The 24,849-nt window shown below is 40.4% G+C and overlaps 2 protein-coding genes across 2 annotated transcripts; one reads left to right on the top strand and one right to left on the bottom strand.

Moving 5' to 3' along the window:
* Nucleotides 1-758: 758 nt before the first annotated feature.
* On the bottom strand, nt 759-5,243 carry ZIC2 (Zic family member 2). Its single transcript, XM_082245402.1, has 3 exons — nt 3,463-5,243; nt 1,658-1,821; nt 759-1,463 (listed from the first exon to the last, which is right to left on the bottom strand). The coding sequence occupies exons 1-3, from the start codon at nt 4,589-4,591 to the stop codon at nt 1,254-1,256; spliced, it is 1,503 nt and encodes a 500-aa protein (XP_082101528.1). The 5' UTR covers nt 4,592-5,243; the 3' UTR covers nt 759-1,253.
* A 10,654-nt stretch (nt 5,244-15,897) lies between these two features.
* Nucleotides 15,898-24,169, top strand: ZIC5 (Zic family member 5). The gene is made up of 2 exons (XM_082245401.1): nt 15,898-17,113; nt 22,848-24,169. The coding sequence occupies exons 1-2, from the start codon at nt 15,991-15,993 to the stop codon at nt 23,282-23,284; spliced, it is 1,560 nt and encodes a 519-aa protein (XP_082101527.1). The 5' UTR covers nt 15,898-15,990; the 3' UTR covers nt 23,285-24,169.
* The last annotated feature ends 680 nt before the right edge of the window (nt 24,170-24,849 follow it).

Genomic DNA, 24,849 nt, shown 5'->3' with positions numbered 1-24,849 from the left:
ATCATTTCAATTTGATGGTTGCTTAATTAATGTGAATCGCCTTCAGCACAGAATAAGCAAGAGCATTAAACTATTTCCTTAAATAGCATATTTAATAGCCATTTAACATCCTTTTATATTAAAATATAGAGAGGTCAGGCAATGAAATTGACAGTGTTTTCCTGCTAATATATTTTATTACCCACGTCTCTCTTCAATCTCTGGAATCCTTTGATTTGTTAGAATAGCAGATGACAATTCTTGTAAGCTCACATTTTTTACACCCTGGACACAGACTGAATCATACATGCAGTTTCAACACAATTTATTATAGGTCTGTATGCATTTACTCTCAAAACAAGTCACAGAAAGGATGAAACCACTTTAAATAAGAAAAAAAAAAATCTGAGAACAATTTATGCTCACAATTGTACATATTTATAATTAAGAAACATTTTTTTATAAATAGTGTTTCCTCTGTAGCAAGTTAATGCCATAATTTAATTACAAATGGATAAATATGGTAAGGACTATTTACAGGAGGAAGGACTTGCACAACGTTGAATCCCCCCTTCCCTACGGGTCTCAAACAGGCACCAACAAACTGAACTGGAGAAGCACAGAAAACGTCACGTGAAAACAGAAAATGACATTCACAAGCCTGTGTAATAAACTGCCTTCTGGAACTCCAAAAAACACAGGAGAGACTTTGGCACGGAGTTTTATTATTTCCCAGCCCAGTTGCATGAATATTTACAATCATGTTTCTTCTAGAAAAAAAAAAAAAAAAAAAGACACAATACCAATAGCACAATACACAAAGGAATATAAAAGAAAAAAAATAAAAACCAGGGGAAAAACCCCTCCTTCGCTGTATTTGTAGACAGATGAATTAAGATAAAAGTCCTGCACTTATGTGAAACTGTATATACAACCGGATAAAACCGCTATACAACAAATAGATTAAAATGTCCTCTTCATCTCAACCAAGAGAAAAGTGAACTATGTACAGCATGAGAGGGGTAAAAATGGAGGGGAGTGGGCAGAGTAAAATCATTTGCTCTTCTTTGGGGTAGAAGGATGGGAGAATAAATAGATTTTTTATCGGGTACACACACACTCTCTCTCTCTCACTCTCATTTTTATAGGATTGTGCAGTATAATCCTTCCCAGGAATGTCCACTTGGTTGTGTTAGAACAGTAGCTGGTGAATGTTGAGTGCTGCATTGTCTCTGGTGGCCTCCAAAATGTCCCACTAGAGCCAGCGGTGGCCCCTACACATACCATTCGTTGAAATTTGACGACAGGGGCCCTGCGGCGCCGCTGGCTACACTGTGCACTGCAGACACTGCGGCCCCCGCGGGGGACAGGTTGGTACTTTGTGTCTCCGTGTTGGGTGACACCAGGCCTGGGGGGGTAGAAGACTCATAGCCGGAGCTGGCAGCTGGAGACGACTCTGAACCTTGAGGAGAAGACTCGTGCACCTAGAAGAGAAGGAATAGAAGCTCGTTAGTGTGGGTTCAGAAAAATTGCACGAAAACAAGGAAATCATGTATTTACCGCTGAATCAGAATAGGTGACACTACTAGCTATGAATGGATGTATCTTTTGGAGTAAAGACTGTATAGGGGATGAGCAGAATTAGGGCAGTGTGCTGGTGGATGAGGCAGGCCCTTACCTTCATGTGTTTCCGCAGAGAGCTGGGGTGAGTGTACGATTTGTCGCACATCTTGCACAGGTAGGGCTTATCCGAAGTGTGAACATGCATGTGCTTCTTTCTGTCACTGCTGTTCGCGAATCTCCTGTCACATCCTTCAAATTCACATTGGAAAGGCTTCTCCCCTGAAAATAAACAATTCAGCCATTATACACACGTCCACACTACTGAAATAACCGAAGGCTACTTTACAATTCAGAAACCAAAGCACACAGATGTAATACTGCAGGCTCATTTCCTCAAGCAGTTTAGTAAACGATACAAGTTGAATTCAAGGTCGAATTCCCTTCCCCATCAGTTTGGAAATAGATGCTAATTGTTGATTCATTTGCAAACAGTTTAGGAGGAGATTGTTCTGCTGATGCTCCCAGGTGGGGTAAACAAGCGCCTTGTAAAGGGCTAAACATATTTAAAATGCCTTCATTTGATTTTCACAGCCAGTCCCTTCCCCCTCTCACTACATTTCCAAATGTTATGTTGTTTGGAGCAATTTAGAGGTGTGATAACTCAAATATCCTCCATTTGGAGGGAATCCACTTAGCATTAAATTCCATTAGCACCTAAATTGTTTTAAGCGACATCTGTTCAGATACTACGAGTTTAAAACGTAGACTTTCCATGCTAAGAAATGCCCTTTATTTTAAACCTTGTTAAATCTTGTCTCACACCTACAATCAATCTCGACACATCGGCCTCACATGTCTTTTTATTTTCCTTATAGCAAAATGTTTACAGACACTCTGCCCGAAAAAAGGTGTGATATCGGCTTTAAAAATTCATACAAAAATAAACTCGATAGAGAATTCCTGAAAATGGCATCGATATTTAGAAAATTCCACCAAGGGAAAATTAGCATCAAATAATAGTTTATTTTTGCCCACTGTTATTTGAATTTAAATTTGTATATACAGTACACACACACAATCATTTATATATATATATATATATATATATATATACATACATACATACATATACACACACACACACATTTAAATAAAGTGCGGGTGTATTATAACACACCCACACTTTTATTTGAATGCAAATATTTGTAAAATACCTATACATTATATATATACATACATACATACATACATACACGTCTACTCACATATTTACATTCATATATTTTTTTTTTTATTATTATTATTGGGTGTATGTATATGCACGCACCATAATATTTATATATATATATATATATATATATATATATATATATATTTTTTTTTATTATTATTATTTACACCCCAAATTTAAATTAAATTAAATTTTAGGCATAATACTTTTTTAATCTCTATATACCAAAATACATTTTTTTCTCAGCTTAAAAAATCCATATACATACAGCCATTAATAAAGCTGGATATGGGAAACCCATTATTTTCACTAGTGTGGTTATAGAGAACATAAGATCTTGTCATTCACATGGCAAAACAGGAATAAAGAAATAATTAGCATTAGGTGGTGCCTACATAAAGGAGGAATCAGATTTTTTTTTTTTAATTACTAAATCGAAACTGCAGGAATTTATATTAACAAACTAAAGGTTGGCAATCCCAGACACATAAATAGTTAGCCCATGAATTATCACCAGGCCATCATGGCAGGTAAGTACAGGTAGGATTAAGCTGTACACTTTGGAATAATATATATCTAAAGACCATCCTATGTAGCAATGTTCTTTAGATATACAGTAGACTTGTGGCAATATATATTTTTTTGTTAGCATAAGGAACTGTAAGTAGAGGTTTTATGAGGGAACCTACCTGTATGAGTCCTTTTGTGGATTTTAAGGTTTTCTGACCTGGCAAAGACCTTGCCACATCCAGGGAAGGGGCATGGGAAAGGCTTCTCCCCAGTGTGAACTCTGATGTGGTTGACCAGTTTGTATTTGGCTTTGAATGGTTTTCCCTCCCTGGCGCACTCCTCCCAGAAGCAGATGTGGTTGCTCTGCTCGGGGCCCCCGACATGTTCCACAGACACATGGGTGACCAGCTCGTGCATGGTGCTAAATGTCTTATTGCAGCTTTTCTTAGGGTTGCTGAGTTGTTCGGGGTCGACCCACTTGCAGATGAGCTCCTGCTTGATGCATTGCTGTCTCATGTACCTGAAGAAGGCCCCCGGGTGGTGGTGGTGGTGATGATGGTGGTGTGCAGCCATGTTCATGCCCATGTTCATTGGGCCATACTGGTTGTGCAGTTGTGCGGCAGTGTAGGGGTCCCCTCTGGGGCTGGACACCTGGCGGTACTGCTCCGTCCTGCCGAACACCTCTCCGGGCAGACCCAGTCTCATTTGTCCACCAAGAGCGTTCTGGGAGGCTGCAGCATGCTGCTCATGGATCCCGGGAAACAGCAGGTGGCTCTGTGGGTGCTCCCCATGTGGTAGTTGGTGATGGTGGGGGTGATGGTGCAGACTGCCTGCTGGGGGCCCAAATAAGCCATGCTGGCCCCCTCCTGCAGCGGCTGCCCCCTCTGCAAAGCCTCGCCCGCGGAATAAGAAGTCTCGGGGGCTGTTGAACGCGGCGCCAGTGTAGGCGGCATGCGGAGCCAGGGCAGACGCTGGGTACCCCGCCTGGGAAGTGAAGGCTGAGCTCTGCCCCGGCGGGGACAAGTCATGAGGTCCACTGCCCCCTGCCACTCCGGCCGAGCCGGCTCCACCTCCATTGCTTCCACCGCTACCCCCTCCAGAGCCTCCCGCAGGGTTCAGCTTGAAAGCCCCCATGTGCGCCGGTTCCACGAAGCTGTTCTGTGCCAGGCTCAGCTCCCTCTCCTGCATTTCTGCGGCCGCAGCAGCCGCTGCCGCCACCGCGGCGTGATGGTGATGATGATGGTGGTGATGCCGGGCAAAGGTGCCCACACCCAGGGCTGGGAACTGAGGGCCGGCGTCCAGCAACATCTCCCACAGTCTATAGGGGGGAGGGTGGCAGTCACCTGTCTTGGATCAGGACGATGGAGACTTTACAAAGGAGATCAGATACAGCTGAACAATCAAATGGATATTATCCAAGGAGAGCTAAAAACTGGGCTGCACAGCCAGATCACAGGAGCCTGTCCATGGCCAATGTCCTGAACTCAATGCAATGGGATCATCATCATCATTCCAAATGGCCCTCCTTAGTCGGCTCAGATTCCCCCCAGATGAACGATCGGGCGGCAGATGCTCCTCTCTCTCCTCTTCTTCTTTCTTTAAGTTGCTGCTCTGGGTGGTGGGAGGAGGGCTGTCAGAGGAGGAGGGGTCCTAGGAGGAGGGGGAGGGGAAACAACACAAACAAGCAGAAAAGAAAAGTGATAGCACACAACGTGGAAGGAGCAGCTCACAAGCCAGCCAGTCAGCCAAGTAATGCAAGGGAATCGGCCGATCCTCAGCTCATCAATGTCCGAACAACACTTTTCCTCCTTCCCGTCGCTTTTGTTTGCTTTTCTATTCAGTAGATGTGGTTAGTGTGGGGCTTTTGTTGTGCTGGCGGCTTTATGTTTTGTGTTGTGTTTTTTTTTTTTATAGTTGTTTTTTTTTCCCCCGATGACACCCCCCTCCTCTGCTGTCTGCTCTACTCTCTTACTGGACTGCCGACCGTACTCACCACCGCCCCCTTTAACAGCTGCCCGGCCAGGCTCTGCCCGCTCTCCTATTGGCTGCAAACACTGGAGACATGTTCCCAACTCTCCTGCCAATCACAAGCTCCGCCCCTCCTACCCCTCTGGCTGCAGCTCTGGGCACATGAAGCTCTCCATCGATTTCCCAGCTTTTATCTCCCTGTCATAGGAAAAAAGGGCTCCACGCAAAAACAAATCCACAGCCCATTCATTTCCTGGTGACACCCTAGACGTGTACTGCTGTAAGGGGATACAAATCATGTCATAGAATTGTATAGAGATCAGGGGCCAATTGAAACAGCATATTGCTAAATCTTTACAACATTGTATTATAATGTGTTCAACGAAAGAGGATGTATGAGATCGTTTAATAGCACATATGGTCCGGTAGACTGTAAGGTGTAATAAATGTATTCAACTCAGAAAATTGGGAATTTGATTTGTGCATAGTGCTGACATTTCTTTCTATGTAATATTTCCTACAGGCAGCATTGGCATATTTAGAGATTCAGTGTACGAGCTCCATTGACCAACCTCTATTTTTTTATAAGTAAATATAGATATATAAATTCCATTCATAGCACACACCTGTGTATATATACACAGCCCAACAGTCACTAAAATACCTGTTTATATGGAGGAAATCTGGGATCAGTCATCTGATACACCAGGTGGAAAATTAGGCACAATAAATACACAAGGTAGTATGGTGATCAGAACATGATTGTGGAGGCATTTCATTCTCTCTGTATCAGTTATTTCTGCTATTCTAAAAGCCCCTCATTATTAAACTGTATTTCCACACAAGTCTGTATAATTTGTAACTGGGACTAGCAGTACCCTTCACCATCCATCCATCCATCCATCCATCCATCCCGCATATTATTGTGTGATGTAATGTTAGCTGCCAGTGTACACGACTCTTTATTTATAGTGCTGATCAATCCTATGAGGGGGATACTATTGCACATTAATGAAAACAAAGCCGCACCCATAGCAGCACAATGCAATAAGAGCTCTGATGTGCCTCCAACCCCGGCAAAGCTCAGCGAGTTCCAGAAATGGAGACTTCCACAACGCCCAACCTGGAGCCCACTGTGGGCAGAGTCACGCCTTGGTCTGGCTGCTCTGATGTCACATCTAGGGGAGACAAGAGCAGACACCCACCAAACCATGGCTGGCTGGATCATTCCCCGCCAAGAGGAGATGGAGATAACCAGGAAGCAGATAGACACAAAGCTAATAGATAATAGAGAGATAGTCCTTGATAATAGAAAGACATTGATCTGTAAATAAAAGCATGATCAGAAACCGCACTAATTACGGTTTGTTTAGATAGCTGAAGGCGCATAAACAATTACAAGTGTGACCACAAGTGCGAGTTTAACCAAGAACCACCGAGCATAATAAATCACTGCTAGATGTATACTGGAAAGGGGTAGTAACTGGCCTCCTGGCACTGCCTGATTTTATACTGCAGAGGAATAGTAACTAATGTCCTGATAGTGCCTGATTTTATTCTGCAGAGGAGTAGTAACTAATGTCCTGATACTGCCTGATTTTATTCTGCAGAGGAGTAGTAACTAATGTCCTGATACTGCCTGATTTTATTCTGCAGAGGAGTAGTAACTAATGTCCTGATACTGCCTGATTTTATTCTGCAGAGGTGTAGTAACTAATGTCCTGATAGTGCCTGATTTTATTCTGCAGAGGAGTAGTAACTAATGTCCTGATAGTGCCTGATTTTATTCTGCAGAGGAGTAGTAACTGGTCTCCTGGCACTGCCTGATTTTATACTGCAGATGAGTAGTAACTGGTGTCCTGATACTGCCTAATTTTATACTGCAGAGGAGTAGTAACTGGTGTCCTGGTGCTGTCTGATTTTATACTGCAGAGGAGTAGTAACTAATGTCCTGATACTGCCTGATTTTATTCTGCAGAGGAGTAACTGGTGCACTGGCACTGCCTGATTATAAACTGCAGATGAGTAGTAACTGGTGTCCTGGCACTGCCTAATTTTATTCTGCAGAGGAGTAGTAACTGGACTCCTGGCACCTGATTTTATACTGCAGAGGAGTAGTAACTGGTCTCCTGGCGCTGCCTGATTTTATACTGCAGAGGGGTAGTAACTGGTGTCCTGGCACTGCCTAATTTTATACTGCAGAGGAGTAGTAACTAATGTCCTGATACTGCCTAATTTTATACTGCAGAGGAGTAGTAACTGGTGTCCTGGCACTGCCTAATTTTATACTGCAGAGGAGTAGTAACTGGTGTCCTGGTGCTGTCTGATTTTATACTGCAGAGGAGTAGTAACTAATGTCCTGATACTGCCTGATTTTATTCTGCAGAGGAGTAACTGGTGCACTGGCACTGCCTGATTATAAACTGCAGATGAGTAGTAACTGGTGTCCTGGCACTGCCTAATTTTATTCTGCAGAGGAGTAGTAACTGGACTCCTGGCACCTGATTTTATACTGCAGAGGAGTAGTAACTGGTCTCCTGGCGCTGCCTGATTTTATACTGCAGAGGGGTAGTAACTGGTGTCCTGGCACTGCCTAATTTTATACTGCAGAGGAGTAGTAACTAATGTCCTGATACTGCCTAATTTTATACTGCAGAGGAGTAGTAACTGGTGTCCTGGCACTGCCTAATTTTATACTGCAGAGGAGTAGTAATTGGTGTCCTGGTACTGTCTGATTTTATTCCGAAGAGGAGTAGTAACTGATCTCTGGGGACTGCCTGATTTTATACTGGGAAGGGATGGTAACTGTTGTCCCGGTACTGCCTGATTTTATACTGCAGAGGAGTAGTAACTGGTGTCCTTATACTGTCTGTATTTTTGTTTTTCTGCAGAGGAATAGTAACTGGTGTCCTGATACTGTCTGATTTTATACTGTACAGGAGTAAGCTGGTATCCTGGCACTGCCTGATTTTAAACTGGGAAGGGGTTGTAACCGGTGTCCTGGTGCTGCCTGATGTTATACTGCAGAGGAGTAGTAACTGGTGTCCTGGCACTGCCTGATTTTATACTGCAGAAGAATAGTAACTGGTGTCCTGGCACTGCCTAATTTTATACTGCAGATGAGTCCTGGAACTGCCTGATTTTATACTGCAGAGGAGTAGTAACTGGTCTCCTGGCACTGCCTGATTCTATACTGCAGAGGAGTAGTGGTTTCTTGGCACTGCCTGATTGTATACTGCAGAGGAGTAGTTACTGGTGTAGTGGCACTGACTGGTTTTATACTGCAGAGGAGTAGTGGTTTCCAGGCACTGCCTGATTTTATACTGCAGAGGAGTAGTTACTGGTGTAGTGGCACTGACTGGTTTTATACTGCAGAGGAGTAGTGGTTTCCTGGCACTGCCTGCTTTTATACTGCAGAGGAGGAAGTAACTGGTCTTCTGGCACTGCCTAATTTTATACTGGGGAGGGGTAACTGGTGTCCTGGCACTTACTTTTTTTTTTTTTTTACTAGAAGGATTAGTAACGGGTGTCCTGGCACTGACTGGGTTTATACGAAGTGGTAACTGGTCTATTGCTACTGATTGGTTTCATAATGGAGAAAGCTAGTAACTGGCCTTCTGCCATTGCCTAACTATACTGGAGAGAGATAGTAACTGGTCTGCCGGCACTGCCTGATTATACTGGGGAGGTATAGTAACTGGTCTGCTGGCACTGCTTCTTTTTTTTTTTTTTTTTTTTTTTTTTATTAGAGAGGAGTAGTAACTGGTCTCCTGGCCCTACCTGATTTTATACTGGAAAAGGGTAGTAACTGGTCTGCAGGGGAGGAACTAACTGGTTTCCTGGCACTGCCTGATTTTATACTGCAGAAGAAATAGTAACTGGTCTCCTGGCACTGCCTGCTTTTATACTAAAGAGGAGTAGTTACTGGTGTAGTGGCACTGACTGGTTTCATACTAGACAGAGCTAGTAACTGGTCTTTTGCCACTGCCTGATTGAACTGGAGAGGGTTAGTAACTGGTCTGCAGGCACTAAATTTTCTTTTCTTTTTTTTTTATTGCAGAGTAGTAACTTATCTCCTGGCACTGTCTGATTTGATAATGGAAAAGAGTAGAAACTGGGCTTCTGACACTGCCTGAAAATACTGGAGAGGGTAGTAACTGTTTTCCTGGCACTGCCTGATTATGCTGCTAGATTATACTGGAGAGTGGTCTGCTATCCTGACATTCCCTGGTTATAATAAATAGGGGTAATATCTGTTCTCCTAGCACTGCCTAATATTTTATACTGCTATATTTACTGGAGAGGGGTAGAGTCCGGTCTGATTATATTAAGGAGTTGTAGCAACTGGTCTGCTGGTACTGTTTTATTATACCAGAGAATAACTAGTCTCTTGGAACTGCTTGTTTTTTTTTCCTGCTAGAACTGTGGATGGGTAGTAACTGGTTTCCTAAACTGCATGGTTATGCTTCTAGATGATACTGGGAAGGAGCAGTAACTAGTCTCCTTGCCCGACCTATTTAAACTACTAGATGATACTGGAGAGGGAGCCTTTTCCTGGCCTCCTGGCACTACCTGATTATAATGCTAGATTATACTGGAGAAGGATAGTAACTGATCTCCTTGCACTGCCTGGTTATACTACCACATCATACTGTGGAATTGTAGTAACTGGTCTCCAGGAACTGAATGGTTATACTGCTGGAACTGAAGAGTATAGTAACTGTTCTCCTATACTGCTAAATTACACTAGAGAGGTGTAGTAACTGGTCTCCTATACTGCTAAATTACACTAGAGAGGTGTAGTAACTGGTCTCCTATACTGCTAAATTACACTAGAGAGGTGTAGTAACTGGTCTCCTGGCACTGCTTGTTTCTACTGTTATTATAGTGGAGAGGGGTAGTACCTATTGCCGTGGCACTGCCTGAATCTCTGCTTGCCAACTTCGTCCATGAGCCCTGTATCCCAACACATCATCCCAAATCAAGGTGCTCTGCTTTTACCAAGGCAAATTGCGTGTATGCAGTGCAGCAAAGTGCCCTCTGTAATCAGCCGTTTAGTAGAAGCCATCGGTGGCACAGTGCAATTCCCACATGAAAGTGCTTACCTTTCTTCAGCCTTTCTCTTCCTTTCCCTGCTAGATTTCTGTCTGGTGCTGTGTGTGCAGCTTCAGGAGCTTTCCCAGATAAAGTTTAGGGGGAATTCTTTAATTGCACACAGAGACCCCGCAGGCTGGTGTGTATTTGCTATTCTTTCAGGGCTGCAGTCCTACTCTCTCTGCAGGACACAGAGGAGCTGATCCAAGTTCAAAGTCACTTCTGCCGTCCCTCTAAGAAGTGCTTTATTTCTCTTCAAACCACAGAGCCCCTTTCCCCCGTGTCACAGGGTGAAAAGGGAAGAAAACACAGGCTCCAATCATTTCTACAGCCACTACCAGGGACTTGAGCTGTTTTTGTTTGAAGGAAAGAGACGACCGTTAAACTTCACATACTTTTTTTTTTTTTAGGAGTTTTTCTCCAGTTTCTTGAAGCACACGTTATATCAGAGCTGCAGATGACGGGTAACGATTGTGTGCTTTTTATCTTCATTTTGCCTGCTTTCTGCCTTTGAATCGCTGATATTAAACATGGCCGGCGCCTACAATCTTTATATGTGCTGCTTTGTGCGCTGTGTAGGGAAATGAGCCGGCATCTGAAGCCAGTATAAATTATTATCATTTTTTAGACATCATAAAAGTATAGAGCAGGGCTTTGCGTGTGTTGTGTATTACAAAGGTTCCATTGAAGGTTACAGAAGTATTCATTCCTAAATGAAAAACACGAGAAACTGCTGACTGATAAGTATCATTGCAAGTTTCTGCATTACAGTTATCTGCCTGGCATGGTATTTATTATAAACAAATATCCATGGTCTTCCCCATATGGTATGCATTGTAAGAGAGCACAGATGAAAAGAAGAACAGGCCGCACCCTTGTCTGTGTGACAGGACCTCAGAATGTCAACATGGTCATCAACTGCCTATTAGGTTACAGGTTCTCTTTGATTGTCTGACCTCAGGTCACTGTGAGGGTATTCGACCTGTGACCGCACACAGACCACATAGGACGTGCCACTATCAGGCTGCGGCTGGAGTGCAATGTGCAAGAAGGAACTCGTGAAAGTCTTTGCCAAGCCTGTAATGTTTTAGAGACGCTTTAATGGCCAGCAGACAGACCGAGCTGCCACCTCGACCATATTTATTGCTTTGCACCGATTCCCTGTGGAATAGACGAAAAACGTGATAACTTGTCACCTGCTGCTAGCATGCTTTATACCACTTATTAAAATGTCCCGCTATAATCGCCTTCTAAGTCTTTTCTAGATTTATTATTATCATTATTATCATCTCTGCTTTCCAGTCCTCCTGGGAATCATCAGAAAATCATCCACTTCTTTTACTGCCATACATAGATTATCTATCTATCTATCTATCTATCTATCTATCTATCTATCTATCTATCTATCTATCTATCTCAACAGAAAGTTATCCACATCCTATAGATTATCTATCTCATCGGAAAAATATTCAAATTTCTTACTGCTATACCTAGATTTTCTTTCTTTCTTTCTTTCTTTCTTTCTTTCTTTCTTTCTTTCTTTCTTTCTTTCTTTCTTTCTTTCTTTCTTTCTTTCTTTCTTTCTTTCTTTTTCTTTCTTTCTTTCTTTCTTTCTTTCTTTCTTTCTTTTTCTTTCTTTCCCCAGAGTTTATCTATCTCTCTAATTAGAAATGGAATCACATCTTTGCGGTCATACTTACATAGTTACATAGTTTGTGAGGTTGAAAAAAGACATCAGTCCATCCAGTTCAACCTATGATGTGTGTGTGTTTGCTGTTAACTGTACATTGTATACCCCTGTATGTTGTGGTCTTTAAGGTGCCCATCTAATAGTTTTTTGAAACTATTGATGCTCCCTGATGATACTACTGCTTGTGGAAGAGAATTACACACCCTTACTGCTCTGACAGTAAAGAACCCCTTACATATTTTAAGGTTAAACCATTTTTCCTCTAGATTATCTATATATCTATTTATCTATCTATCGATCTATCTATTCATTCAGAAAACTATTCACATATTTTACTGTCAGACCTGGACTATATCCTAATAGATGATTATTTACATCTTGCCATACCTAGACTATCATCTATCTATCTATCTATCTATCTATCTATCTATCTATCTATCTATCTATCTATCTATCTATCTATCTATCTATCTATCTATCTATCTATCTATCCAATTAGAAGATTGTTCATATCTTTTGCTGCCAAACCTAGATTTTCTATCTATCTATTTAGGAAAATATTCCCATCTTTTACTGCCATACCTAGATTATCTATCTATCTATCATCTATCTATCTATCTATCTATCTATCTATCTATCTATCTATCTATCTATCTATCTATCTATCTATCTATCTATCTATCTATCTATCTATCTATCTATCTATCTATCTATCTATCGAATAATTGACATCATTGTGCTGTCATACCCAGCCTATCTCTCTCTCTCTCTATTCTTTTTATCCTTGTGTGATGCTGCCCTGATCAGTAACAGCTAATCCCCCGTCTAATCGATCATCTGAAAAGCTTCATGGCTGAGAGTTATGTTAGCTGTATATAGACTTTAAGTACAAGGATCTGCGCCTACTATTAAGTACTATGAAATACTGACAAATGAAGCTGTGTATTTCTGCTGGTGGCGGCTGTAGCTGTCCAGTATTCAGGGGTGATACGACTAACAAATGAGTTTCAGGGGGCTAAGGAGGCAATTTATGCTGTCACTCATAAATAACAGGACATATGTTAACCATATTGCTCTAACACGTAAACCCGTCAACATGTCGCTGTTTGATACATCTTTACAACTTTACAAAGGCCTGACACCGGGTCGGTTATCTTTCAGCAGCACACAAGTGGCTGAAGGGAACGAGGTGATGATAAACAACATACCTGGTGCCTGAACTGACCAGTGCTTATATGCTGGGCCTACTTCTACAGCTGGCTAGGGAATATAGTACAGTACATATATAGTATTATTATTTTACAGGATTTATAAAGCACCAACAGTTTGTGCAGCGTTTTATAATATAAAGGGAAACAATACAGTTATAATGCAAGAGGGCCCTGCTCATAAGAGCTTACAATCTGTAGCAGCGCATGCATGGTAGATGCATACAATGGATATGACCCCAGTTCTGTTTAGTAATAGGGCATCAAATCTACATTTCAAATTAGGCTTATGTTTATTTGGCATCATAGTGCTGAATAGGATAACATCTTATGTGGATTTTTGGGTGATCTTATGTTGGCGTTGTGAGTAGATTCCTTTTTAAAATGTATGTAGGTGGTGATTTACTACAATTGTTTCTCTTATCAGCCTTTGGAATTTGTCTTCACTTCCGAGCACCCAGGCATGTGCAGCAGAATTTAAAAATATAATGATGAGATAAAAAATAGATCGATTAATAAAAATACATAACTATATCAGCCATGCTTTATAAAACACAGCATGTGTGCCTCTGCATTTTATTTTGCCTATAAAAAGTAAATTTATCACTCTTATTGGAATTCATTAAATCGATGACAGGTACCCAGCATGCAGGGTTTAACACGAGGTATGGATGTGGGCTTGAGCCAGATCCACAACCCAGCCTCACACCAGCATTTCTTTTTACAAGTTTTCCACCACACATTAAACTTCAAGTCATTATATAAAACTATGGACACGTGCTCACCAGCAAATACAAACAAAACATTTGTAGGGGTGTGTAGGTGGAATTAACGGACATTCTTTTAGAATTGTGTACATATCTCTCTCTCTATCTATCTATCTATCTATCTATCTATCTATCTATCTATCTATCTATATATATATATATATATATTTATGTATATATATATATATATATATATTTATATATATTTATGTATGTATATATATATATATATATATATATATATATTTATGTATATATATGTATGTATATATATATATATGTATATATATGTATATATATATATATATATATATATATATATATATATATATATATATATATGTATGTATGTGTATATATATATATATATATGTGTATGTATATATATATGTGTGTGTATATATATATATATGTGTATATATATATATATGTGTATATATATATATATATATATATATATATATATATATATATATATATATATATATATATATATATATATATATATATATAAAACACACACACATATATGCATATGTAAATATTTATATATTACTTTCTGTATTTGCTATTATATTGTCTTAAAGGTAAACTTTACCATAAAATCTGCCCTGTGTGTACTGTGTGTAGCCCTTTTAATAAAAAAACTTTTTTACGTTCCTTAATTTGTTTAAATATGATATTTGGGAACATTTAAAATTGTTTCCGACCTGATAAAACAAGTGAATGAATTGGGGGTTTACAAGAAAAAAAGAGCTTTCCAAATGTTTCTCTGTGTAAATAACCAACACCTGAGCCGATGAGCTGAGCTATATATCATTTCAATTAAAATTGCTGGATGGCGATGATATGAAAAATATTTCTGGGTTTGTGTCTTATGTCAGAAGAAGTACTTTGACTCCTGGAAATCACCTGCAATATAGGTAGAAGAATGTGAGTGACTGCATTGTGTGCAACTGCTTTATGACACCTGGAGCAAATGAAAAAAAAAATCTGTAGCCCGGATCAATCAATCAGTTCTTAGCTTTTATCAGCTCGGAGGTAAGAGTTTAAAAAGTAAAAATAAAAATTAGCACAGGATATGGAAATAGCACGGTATATGTTAGTAGGAAATGTGGATACAATACATGGTGGGTACAGGGAGATACCGATATTTAGGGGTCACGGCTTTCCAAATCCGAACTTTCAGGTCATCAGTGTCACAACACGCAATGTTACTACAAAGAGCTGATGCTGTGAAGTGTACCGTGATTGGTTACTATGGTTACTGCGCGCTGCACATCGCCATGGATCTGGTAGTCGATGTGCGATCTCTACAATCCGTCACCTTGAATGACCTAAACTCGTCCACTCACTTCCATCCAAGGTTTAATAGGATCCCAGCACAATACACATGAAAGTAAATAGGGAACTGCTCAGTATGTTATTTATATATTTAGATATGTATGTTTGATGTGTGATCCTCCCCCCTCCCAGGCAGAATTTGGGGAAGTCCCGCCATAAAAGGTGACTTCAATGCTGTGAGATGGATTCGGTGGTGGAAGTGATCCCTTTAATGTGACATAAGAAGAGGATGTAGTGGCCTGTGCAGTGATTGGAATGGTAGGCTGCCTGTTGGGTGACAATGGTGGAGTAGCTCTGTTCCCGCCTGGCTCTGCTCCTACTATTTGTACACCTCCGCTCCTCCGGGCTCACTACAAAACTTTCTCCAAGTCTAACTTTGAGAAGTGGAATGCAGGCTGAGAGCATGGGGGCGGATCCCCGCTGTGCGGCGGCCTGACAGCCAGCCAATGGGCTGCGCGGGCCTCCTGCCAATCCTGGCATCCCGTCCAATCCCGGCTGTGCCATCGCTAAACTCGATGCCCCCACTGTGCGCCTCCAATGCTGCGCTTTCTGCCAATCGCTGGAGGACAGAGTGGGAAAAGGAATAGGCAGAGTTGGGAGGCAGACAAAAGAAGTTAAAGAACGCTTAATCTACCCATGTTTTTGAAGGAGGATGGTAGAGGGGGAAAAATAACAACAGTAAGTGTGGATGGACTTGATTGTGTAGTGATGGAGCCCCCTTTGAGCAAGAGGAGTCAGACTCTGAGGTTAGCGGATTTGGCAGCGGCTCAAGCCCATCCTCATCAGACTATGACAGGCTTCCCGGGGTTGGGGAGTCATCAAGCTCACTCCCACCCTGCCCACATCCACCCTGGGGAGTTGGGGAGTGACCCTGGAGTTGCCCTGACTCCATTCGGACCTGAGCACATGGCACAAGCCAGTGCTCTGAAACTTAGTCCCTCGCAGCACATGCCAGCTCATCCCGAGGCTCAGACCGCTGCCGCCTTCGCCTCTCCGGCCACAGTCAGCTATCCCCATACTGGCTACAGCAGCAGCCCCAGGGACTTTCTCCTTAGGAGGGAGCTGTCCACTTCGGCCATGTTAGGAGAACAGCATCCGGCCACCGGCTCCCCCCATCACCACCATCATCACCACCACCCCCATAGCATGTTCATCTCCTCCACTGGCACCTATGGGCACTCTGATGGAGGAAGCCACCCTCTCTTCACTGGCATCCACGAACAGGCAGCCCCAGGAGTCCACCACCCCCTCAATGGGCAGATGCGCCTTGGCTTGGCCGGAGAACTGTACGGGAGAGCGGAGCCCTTCAGAGCCGAGCACTATGCAGCCTCCTCCATCCACAGCTACAACTCTATGAACTTAAATGTCAACCTCGCTGCTGCTGCTGCTGCCGCCCACCCAGCCGCTGCAGGGGCGTTCTTGAGGTACATGAGGCAGCCCATCAAACAAGAGCTCATCTGCAAGTGGATCGATCAGGAACAAGGCTCCAAAAAGACCTGCTGCTCCAAAACTTTCAGCACCATGCACGAGCTGGTCAACCATGTCACGGTGGAACATGTCGGGGGCCCCGAGCAGAGCAACCACGTCTGCTTCTGGGAGGAATGTCCCAGGGAGGGAAAACCATTCAAAGCCAAATACAAACTGGTCAACCACATCAGAGTTCACACTGGGGAGAAGCCTTTCCCATGCCCCTTCCCTGGATGTGGCAAGGTCTTTGCCCGATCAGAAAACCTTAAAATCCACAAAAGGACTCATACAGGTAGGTATTTTCTGTCTTTTCTGCACACCTCCTCAGCCATGTGACTGCTCATGAATAAGTCATTTAGCTGCACACATTGGCAGGAAAACTCTGAGGACTAAACAACTTGATCATGTCTCCCCACCACTGCATTTACACCCTTTTATTTGTCTTCTTCTGCTTTCCCAACATCCAGGACCGATGCCAAGATTTCTCTATGAATGGAAGAGACCTCGTGTGGATGGTCAGGAGGGAGGGAGACAAAAGGATCAGTCTGGCAAGAGCCAGTTTAGACTTTTCATCTAGGGGTTCTAGAGGGTCCCCAGTTTCCTCTTACCCCTAATCAGATAGATTTGCCTAAGGCTTAGCATGCCTTGTGGGCACAGGGATTGTTTTAGCAATCTAAATATCCTCAGGGCTTCCCAGTTAAAGGCGCCCATACACTCCTTTAGATCAACCATCAACTTTTTAGTGCAAGGACCTGCCTGATTTTATGCTAATTCAATGGATAGTTTCGGTTGAACCTCCTATTGCATCTAAATTAGGTATTGTACAATTAGATTGTATAGTAAATAGCCAGCTTAAGTACACAATGATTTAGTTCCAAAAGCTAACAAACTAAAGAAAAATTATCTTCATTTTTGTTTTTCAAAAAAAGTGACAGTTTTTTTTTTTTTTTTAGTCCAATGAGATTTGAAAGCTACAGTCACATGGCTGAATTAAAGACCCATGTCCTTGTGTTATAGTGTTGTAAGCCTACAAACTGATTTTTCTACGGCACTTTCTAATATTACATGAGTCCCGAGTAGACATAAGATAAAGTATCGATTAACCAAAGGATGTTTCAACAAATTGCTCTAACTTTCCAAAGCTCAGTATAAACTTTCAGATGATTGTGTCTAAATTAGACATAACCTTTCTATATATGTTGCACTTTAAAAAGCAAAATTCGTATTCGTTTTGCTATAGGGGGCAAATAAGAATTATATTTTCATATTTATATATTTAATAAATTATTACATTTTTACATGGTTAGGCAAAAAAAAAAAAAAAAAAAAAAAAACATACAAAGCTATGTCTAATTATTAAATGATGACATGCTATAAATAACACAGCAGCTATAATGGATTCAGGTGATTTGTATGATGTAATGGGCTTTCCTGATGTGTAAAAGTGTATAGTCCAGGCCTTCCTTCTCTCTCACATGATGGGTACAGAAGAGCCAACCCATTCTGATGACACGCCAGACATGCACGATGACGAGGAATTACACACATCCGAGTACCAGGAGACATCACTACACCACACATCAACAACTTTTTCTTATCACACTCGTTTCATTAGTGCTGTAAATGTAAAATGAATGACATTCGTTTTAATTAACTGACACCGTGAACATTAATTATATTTATCTAAATGCGATTTGAACATATTATTCCAATTATCTGCATACATAGAAACCTCAGAGGATTCGATGCACTCTCAGTCAAAATATAATCTATATACAATTCGCTCATTTTGGTGTCATGCAAAATGTAAAAGATGTCTGCTTTTACAGGAGTTTTGTGTTGTGCCTGTAGAAGCAGGTCAATGTTATCCTATGTATCCATGCACATTAGGACGATTTAAGGCATATTTTCAGCTCAGCGTTTCGAGGCAGAACAAAAAAACCCGATTGGAGCTTTAAAATGCTAAACTCAAAATACTCGCCTATGTACAAACATCTATATACAGCGTTTTATTTTTCTGCCAAGGGAACTGACGTTTTTTTCTTCTCAAGCCCAGTGTGCATGGAGCCTAAAGCTGGATACACACTATACAATTTTCTTTGGATTTTTTTCCTTTAGATTTACCAAAACCATATAATATGAGGTCAAACCTAAAAACTTTCAAATTTGTATGCAATCAGGCAGGTCCTTACACTACATGGTCTAAGGTAAATCTAAAGGAAATCGAACAACAAAAGTTGTATAGTGTGTATCCAGCTTGAGGTGCAGATCTTCAGGAGATTTACCTATGAAGCACTAGGAATCTATAAGGCTAGACTGTTATGAAAAGACCCCTTTAGGAATGCATGTGTGATAAGGGATAGTGGTGTCTTTCAGTGTATGTCACATGCTATACAGGTCCGGGGATTGGTGACAGAACTGTAAGTGTCTGAGTATATATGTATGGGGTTTATATAAGTGGAGGAGCTGAGATGATGGAGCTGAAAGGTAGTGACTGACAGCTCTGGAGATGCTACCATGATAATGGTTCATAAAGCTGGACATGTCTGGATTTAAGGCCTGGAGATATTTGGGTGACAGACGGCAGATGTCTGAGCTATACAATAGGAGATGTCTGGGTGAAATGGCTGGAAAGGTGTTGGGAACTGAATCGATGACCATATACAAACTACAAACATCTAAAGATTTCTCCTAAAATTGTAACCAAATTTCAGTTTTAATATATTTATGAAATAATGATTAAATTTAGTGTTGGATTCAGTGTGGATGCTGAGCAGTACATTCCTCCCTTAGCCCATAGTGCTTGATCACTATGTAGCATTAATAGCAGAGATATCACTATTACATATATCCTCAGGCATCATCCTCATCCATTGCAGGATGTGAGATGGAGTATTTGGAACTGTGAATTTCCTTGTTGTCCACAAACAGTCCAGGACGTCATCTTCCTCCTAGCACCACCAGGATTGGCTGGACTGGAGATGTGACTCAGACAAGAGAATAGGAGTAAGAGACAGAGCAATGTGTAGGCTAGCATCAGGCAAGGGACCGTGCTGGTATCCCTTGGAATGTAATTATTACTTAGTAATTAAAGGTATGATGTAAGAAAGCCATTGCTGATAAAACTGGTGACGTATTTGTGAAAGAATCACACATTTATGACTTCAGTGACAGTAGACAGATACCTGATCACTATAATATACGTTAATACCATAGCATAGTGGATCTAACACACTGGAAGTTTGTAGGGATTTACTAGGTGAAGTTTATTAGATATGCTGCATCATCTGATAAGTAGAGGTCTATATTTTAGGTATGAGCATTCTCAGCTAATTTACACATGACTGAGATAAAATAAAATAAATATAACTAGACCTAATTTATTCCAAGATGGGTTTGCCTATTATAAGGCTGCAAAAATGAGTGTAAGAGCATTTTGCAAACTCTGATATCAACGTAAGGTTTTAAAAAGTAAATGATAATAACCTAGAATATTCGTAAAGAGTATTAATAGAATACATCGACGTGTGGGAAAGAGAGGCGTTTTATTCACAGACAGATTGTTATAATAATCAACGATGTATCTACAGAGAATGTTACAATGTAGAGTACTACAAGGATTAGTGTGTGTGAGTGAATTGCACTGGAGATACAAAGAGAAATATTGATTTTTGTATATATATCCATTGTGTGGACTTGCTATTATATTTATATATATGATATATCATTTGTTGGTTATACCGCAATATACATTCCAGCTGGAGAACTAGATTCTGCCCATCCCATAGGCTTTCGGTGTCTGTGGGTACAAAGTTGAAAATGTATGTACACGATTTGACACCACATATCTATTAAATTGTTGGTGGTGACATGATAAAAAGTAGACAAGAACGTGTTTTTCCCAGGGCCAGAAAAGATGAAGGGATACAAAGGCGATGGATTACACGAGGGTTGTGTTGCTTTAAATTGGTCATTTAAGAAATGTGATTTAGGAGATTTAGGAGACGTGTATTTAATACATTCCAAATAACGGAAAACACATACAAAAATCCCCCGGATATAAAACAAGTCAGTAAACTAGGCCTGGTCCATCGATGTCTAGATAAACGTTTCCTAATTCATATTTTGAGTATTAACCTATGTCCACAGCTCTTGTCCTGATCCTGTTGGATTTCTGCTACGAAGTCCAAGAAATAAACAAGAATTTGCAGGTTTTCTGCTGCTGATTACTCAGCACTATTCTCCCTTAATAAAATACCTTTATTGTTTCTGCTCTACAACACTGTAATCTGCACTGATGTCTGAATTAAGCGACAGTTATCTGGGCCAAACTCAAATTGTTTTCTTTAGTCAATCACTCCCTGGGCATTTTGGAATTTATGGTGAGCAACAATCCACCAAATGCGAATTAAATGACATTATAATTAGGGATTTCATAAAGGAGCGCACTGGTAAAATAAATAAAACAAATACGATGCACACACTTATAACATAGGATGATCTAGCTTCACATTATTATCGAATCATATAGCAGTGCTATTGGAAAGGTGATTATGGCAGTTCACAAGTGTCACTTCATGTGATAAAGTTGGGAGCACCAGGAACAGGTCTGCTATTGGCTAAACCAGTATACTAGAGTAAAAAGAAGAACATGGGATAGAGGTGGCACTGGCAAGCTAGTGGGGAGAAGGAATATGCATTGTATATTAGAAGGCACAGCAGGGGGGAGCTGAGTGGGGATATTGGCAGTACCTTAGGTGAAGAGTACATTAAGAAGAGCTCAGCCAAACATGTATTAGTGGTGGGATTGTGGCTACATTAGTAGGGGGTGTCTGTAATGGTAATAATCTTCATGGGAAAAGTGCTGATCTGTGAAGTGTAGGGGCGAGCCAAAGCTCACTCTAATTATACACACCCTTGATTTGGTGGAGAGCAATCTATACTAGGCCACTGATACATATATATATATATATATATATATATATATATATATATATATATATATATATGTGTGTGTGTATATATATATGTGTGTGTATATATATACGTGTATATATATATATGTGTGTGTGTATATATATATATGTGTGTGTATATATATACGTGTATATATGTATGTATATATATATATATATATATATATATATGTATGTATATATATATATATATATATATATATATATAAATCTCTATCTATCTATCTATCTATCTCTACATCTATATATTTATCTCTCTCTCTCTCTCTCTATATATATATATATATATATATATATATATATATATATATATATATATATATATATATATATATATATATATACATATATATACACACATGACTTATGACATTATAGGAATAATGTATATCCATGTGTAGTATCTGTACAGATGAAGGTGACATTCAGCTGATGTGGGTTAACCCTACTACTACATAAGTCTCCCAGCACTCTTCCTTTCTTCTTCCCTTCACATGCCTGCTACAACACACATTAGTAAAGTGGTAAATGGCACACACAGACACAACACACAGACACAACACACATACACAGATTTAGGTGACAGCACGGCCCTGAAATGCTGGGGTCATTGTATTTCATTCTATTAGCCCTGCCACGTGAAGTGGGATCGTATATAACCCAGTATTTAGAAGAAAGTGATTGAATTACAGGACAGGCAGAAGTTGGGCCATGCCAGATAAGCACACCCCCGAGGCTGCTCTTCACAGGCACTTTAACTGTTAAGCAATGCGGAAAGCTATTAAAATAGATTTGCTATAGATTTCTTGGCGTAGGGTTGCATCGGCTGCACAACTAGCAGTCTACTGTTCCCTTTATTAGTGTCATTTCATAATAAGTGTCAGATAAAATAATGACTCCGATCTAATGATGTGTGTGTAATGTGGGCACAGTGCAGCACACAAACACAATGTTATGTGCACACCTGAGCCTGTGCTCAGTGCAGGTGATGTTGTGACTTTTTTTTGTTTTAATCATTTATAAATATATATATGCTTTCACTTTCTATAGGAGAGAAACCCTTTAAATGCGAATTTGATGGTTGCGACAGAAAGTTTGCCAACAGCAGCGACAGAAAGAAGCATTCTCATGTGCACACCAGTGACAAGCCCTATTACTGTAAGGTCAGAGGGTGTGACAAGTCGTACACTCATCCCAGCTCCTTGAGGAAGCACATGAAGATCCACTGCAAGTCCCCTCCAGGCTCCCCCTCTGCTATGGGCTATTCTGCTGTGGCCACTCCAATTGATGACTCTCTGTCCCCTACTCAGGAACAAGTCAGGGGGCGCTCTAACAATCTGTCCCCCCAGGTCACCAACCTCAATGAGTGGTATGTGTGCCAGGCCAGCGGGGGCCCCAACAACCTGCACTCGCCTTCCAGCAATGCTGACTCCACAGATTCTGATGATGAAGACACTTATAGGAACTCTGAAAGGACTATACGCTAGACACTGCTGCCTTCCCCAAGTGTGACAGATGGACCACAGAGATCGCTTTTGGGAGCCCCAGTATTTATTTTCTAGAACACCATAAGGTCCTCAAACACTTGAAAAATGTTACTATGCTTGATGAGTTTAACAACGGTATGGCCTCCACAGCAAACTGTCTGATTCCTGGGATAGATGCCCTGTAGAAGCAAGGAGGATAAACAGATTATCATACTGCCAATGCAATGTATTTTTATCAGCAGGCTGGATACTGTACAGAATGACAGTGCTCTATCTCCCTCATGTGCCTCACACACACACACACTCACATCAATTCACTCTGGAGGTTCCTGTCTGACTAGGCCCAGTGCTTGTAATGTGGTCCTTATTATAAAGCACCACCTGCTGAACAGGCACCAGTCATGGACTACACACAGCTCCCATCAGTACCCTGCTCTGCCTGCCTGGAGCACCCTGCTTTTCTGGCCTCTCCTTTCCCACAAATGTATTTGTACTCTCAGAAATCACTGACTTTTCTTTTGTAGACTGACTTGAAAAGGTATTTTTTTTTTGTTTCCATTTTTTTTAAATTATTTATTACTGTAAAAAGACACCACGGCCATAGCTCTCCTTGGACGTCATGATATATTGCCGAATCTGATCTGATGTACATTAAAATGTAATAATCAACATCAGATTTAAAATGCCTCAAATCCAATGTCTTAGCATGCTTTCCAAATGTTAATAGCAATCAAATCACAAACTGCTTTCCCCAATGGAAATAGTTTATTTTCCATCAAATCATAAAAGATCTGAACAGTTTTTTTTTTTAACCTCAGGTCTACTATAATTACAAGCTGTAATGAAAGGGATTGGGACTAATTACTTGGGAAAAATGGCATTTAATCATGCAAAAAAACATGGAATATAGACAACACGAGGGAGAATAATATAATACGATACATAGATCAAATGGAAAAAATTAAAAATAAAATGTAAAGCAAAAAAGTATATATATATATACTACACACACACACATATATATACATATATATATATATATATATATATATATACTACAAACACACACACACACACACACACACACACACACACACACATATATATATATATAATATATATATGTGTGTGTAGTATACATATATATATATATATGTGTGTGTGTGTGTGTGTGTAGTATATATATATATATACTATATTCTTATATATATATATATATATATTATATTCTATTTGGTCTCCTCCGTATTGTCTTCCTCAATTTATGAGTGTGTATATACTGTATGTGTATACTATATATATATATATATAGATGTATATATATTTATATATATATATATATATATATATATATATATATATATATACACACGCACACTACACTGTATGTAAGCTATTGCATTAAAATCTGCAAAGAAAGATCGTTTTAAATGGAAGATCTCCTTTTCATTCTGCTAGGACTATACTAACGTAAATCATAGTTGACAAAAATATTTTTTCGAATTGTCAATGAATGCAAATACAATATGTTACAATTACCAGCGCAAAAGAAACAAAAGAAAAAC

Source organism: Pelophylax lessonae (assembly GCF_965119305.1).
Source record: "Pelophylax lessonae genome assembly, chromosome: 2".
NCBI classification, from domain to species: Eukaryota; Metazoa; Chordata; class Amphibia; order Anura; family Ranidae; genus Pelophylax; species Pelophylax lessonae.
The sequence above is the reverse complement of the archived record's forward strand: the minus strand, read 5'-3'. Positions and strand labels throughout refer to the sequence as shown.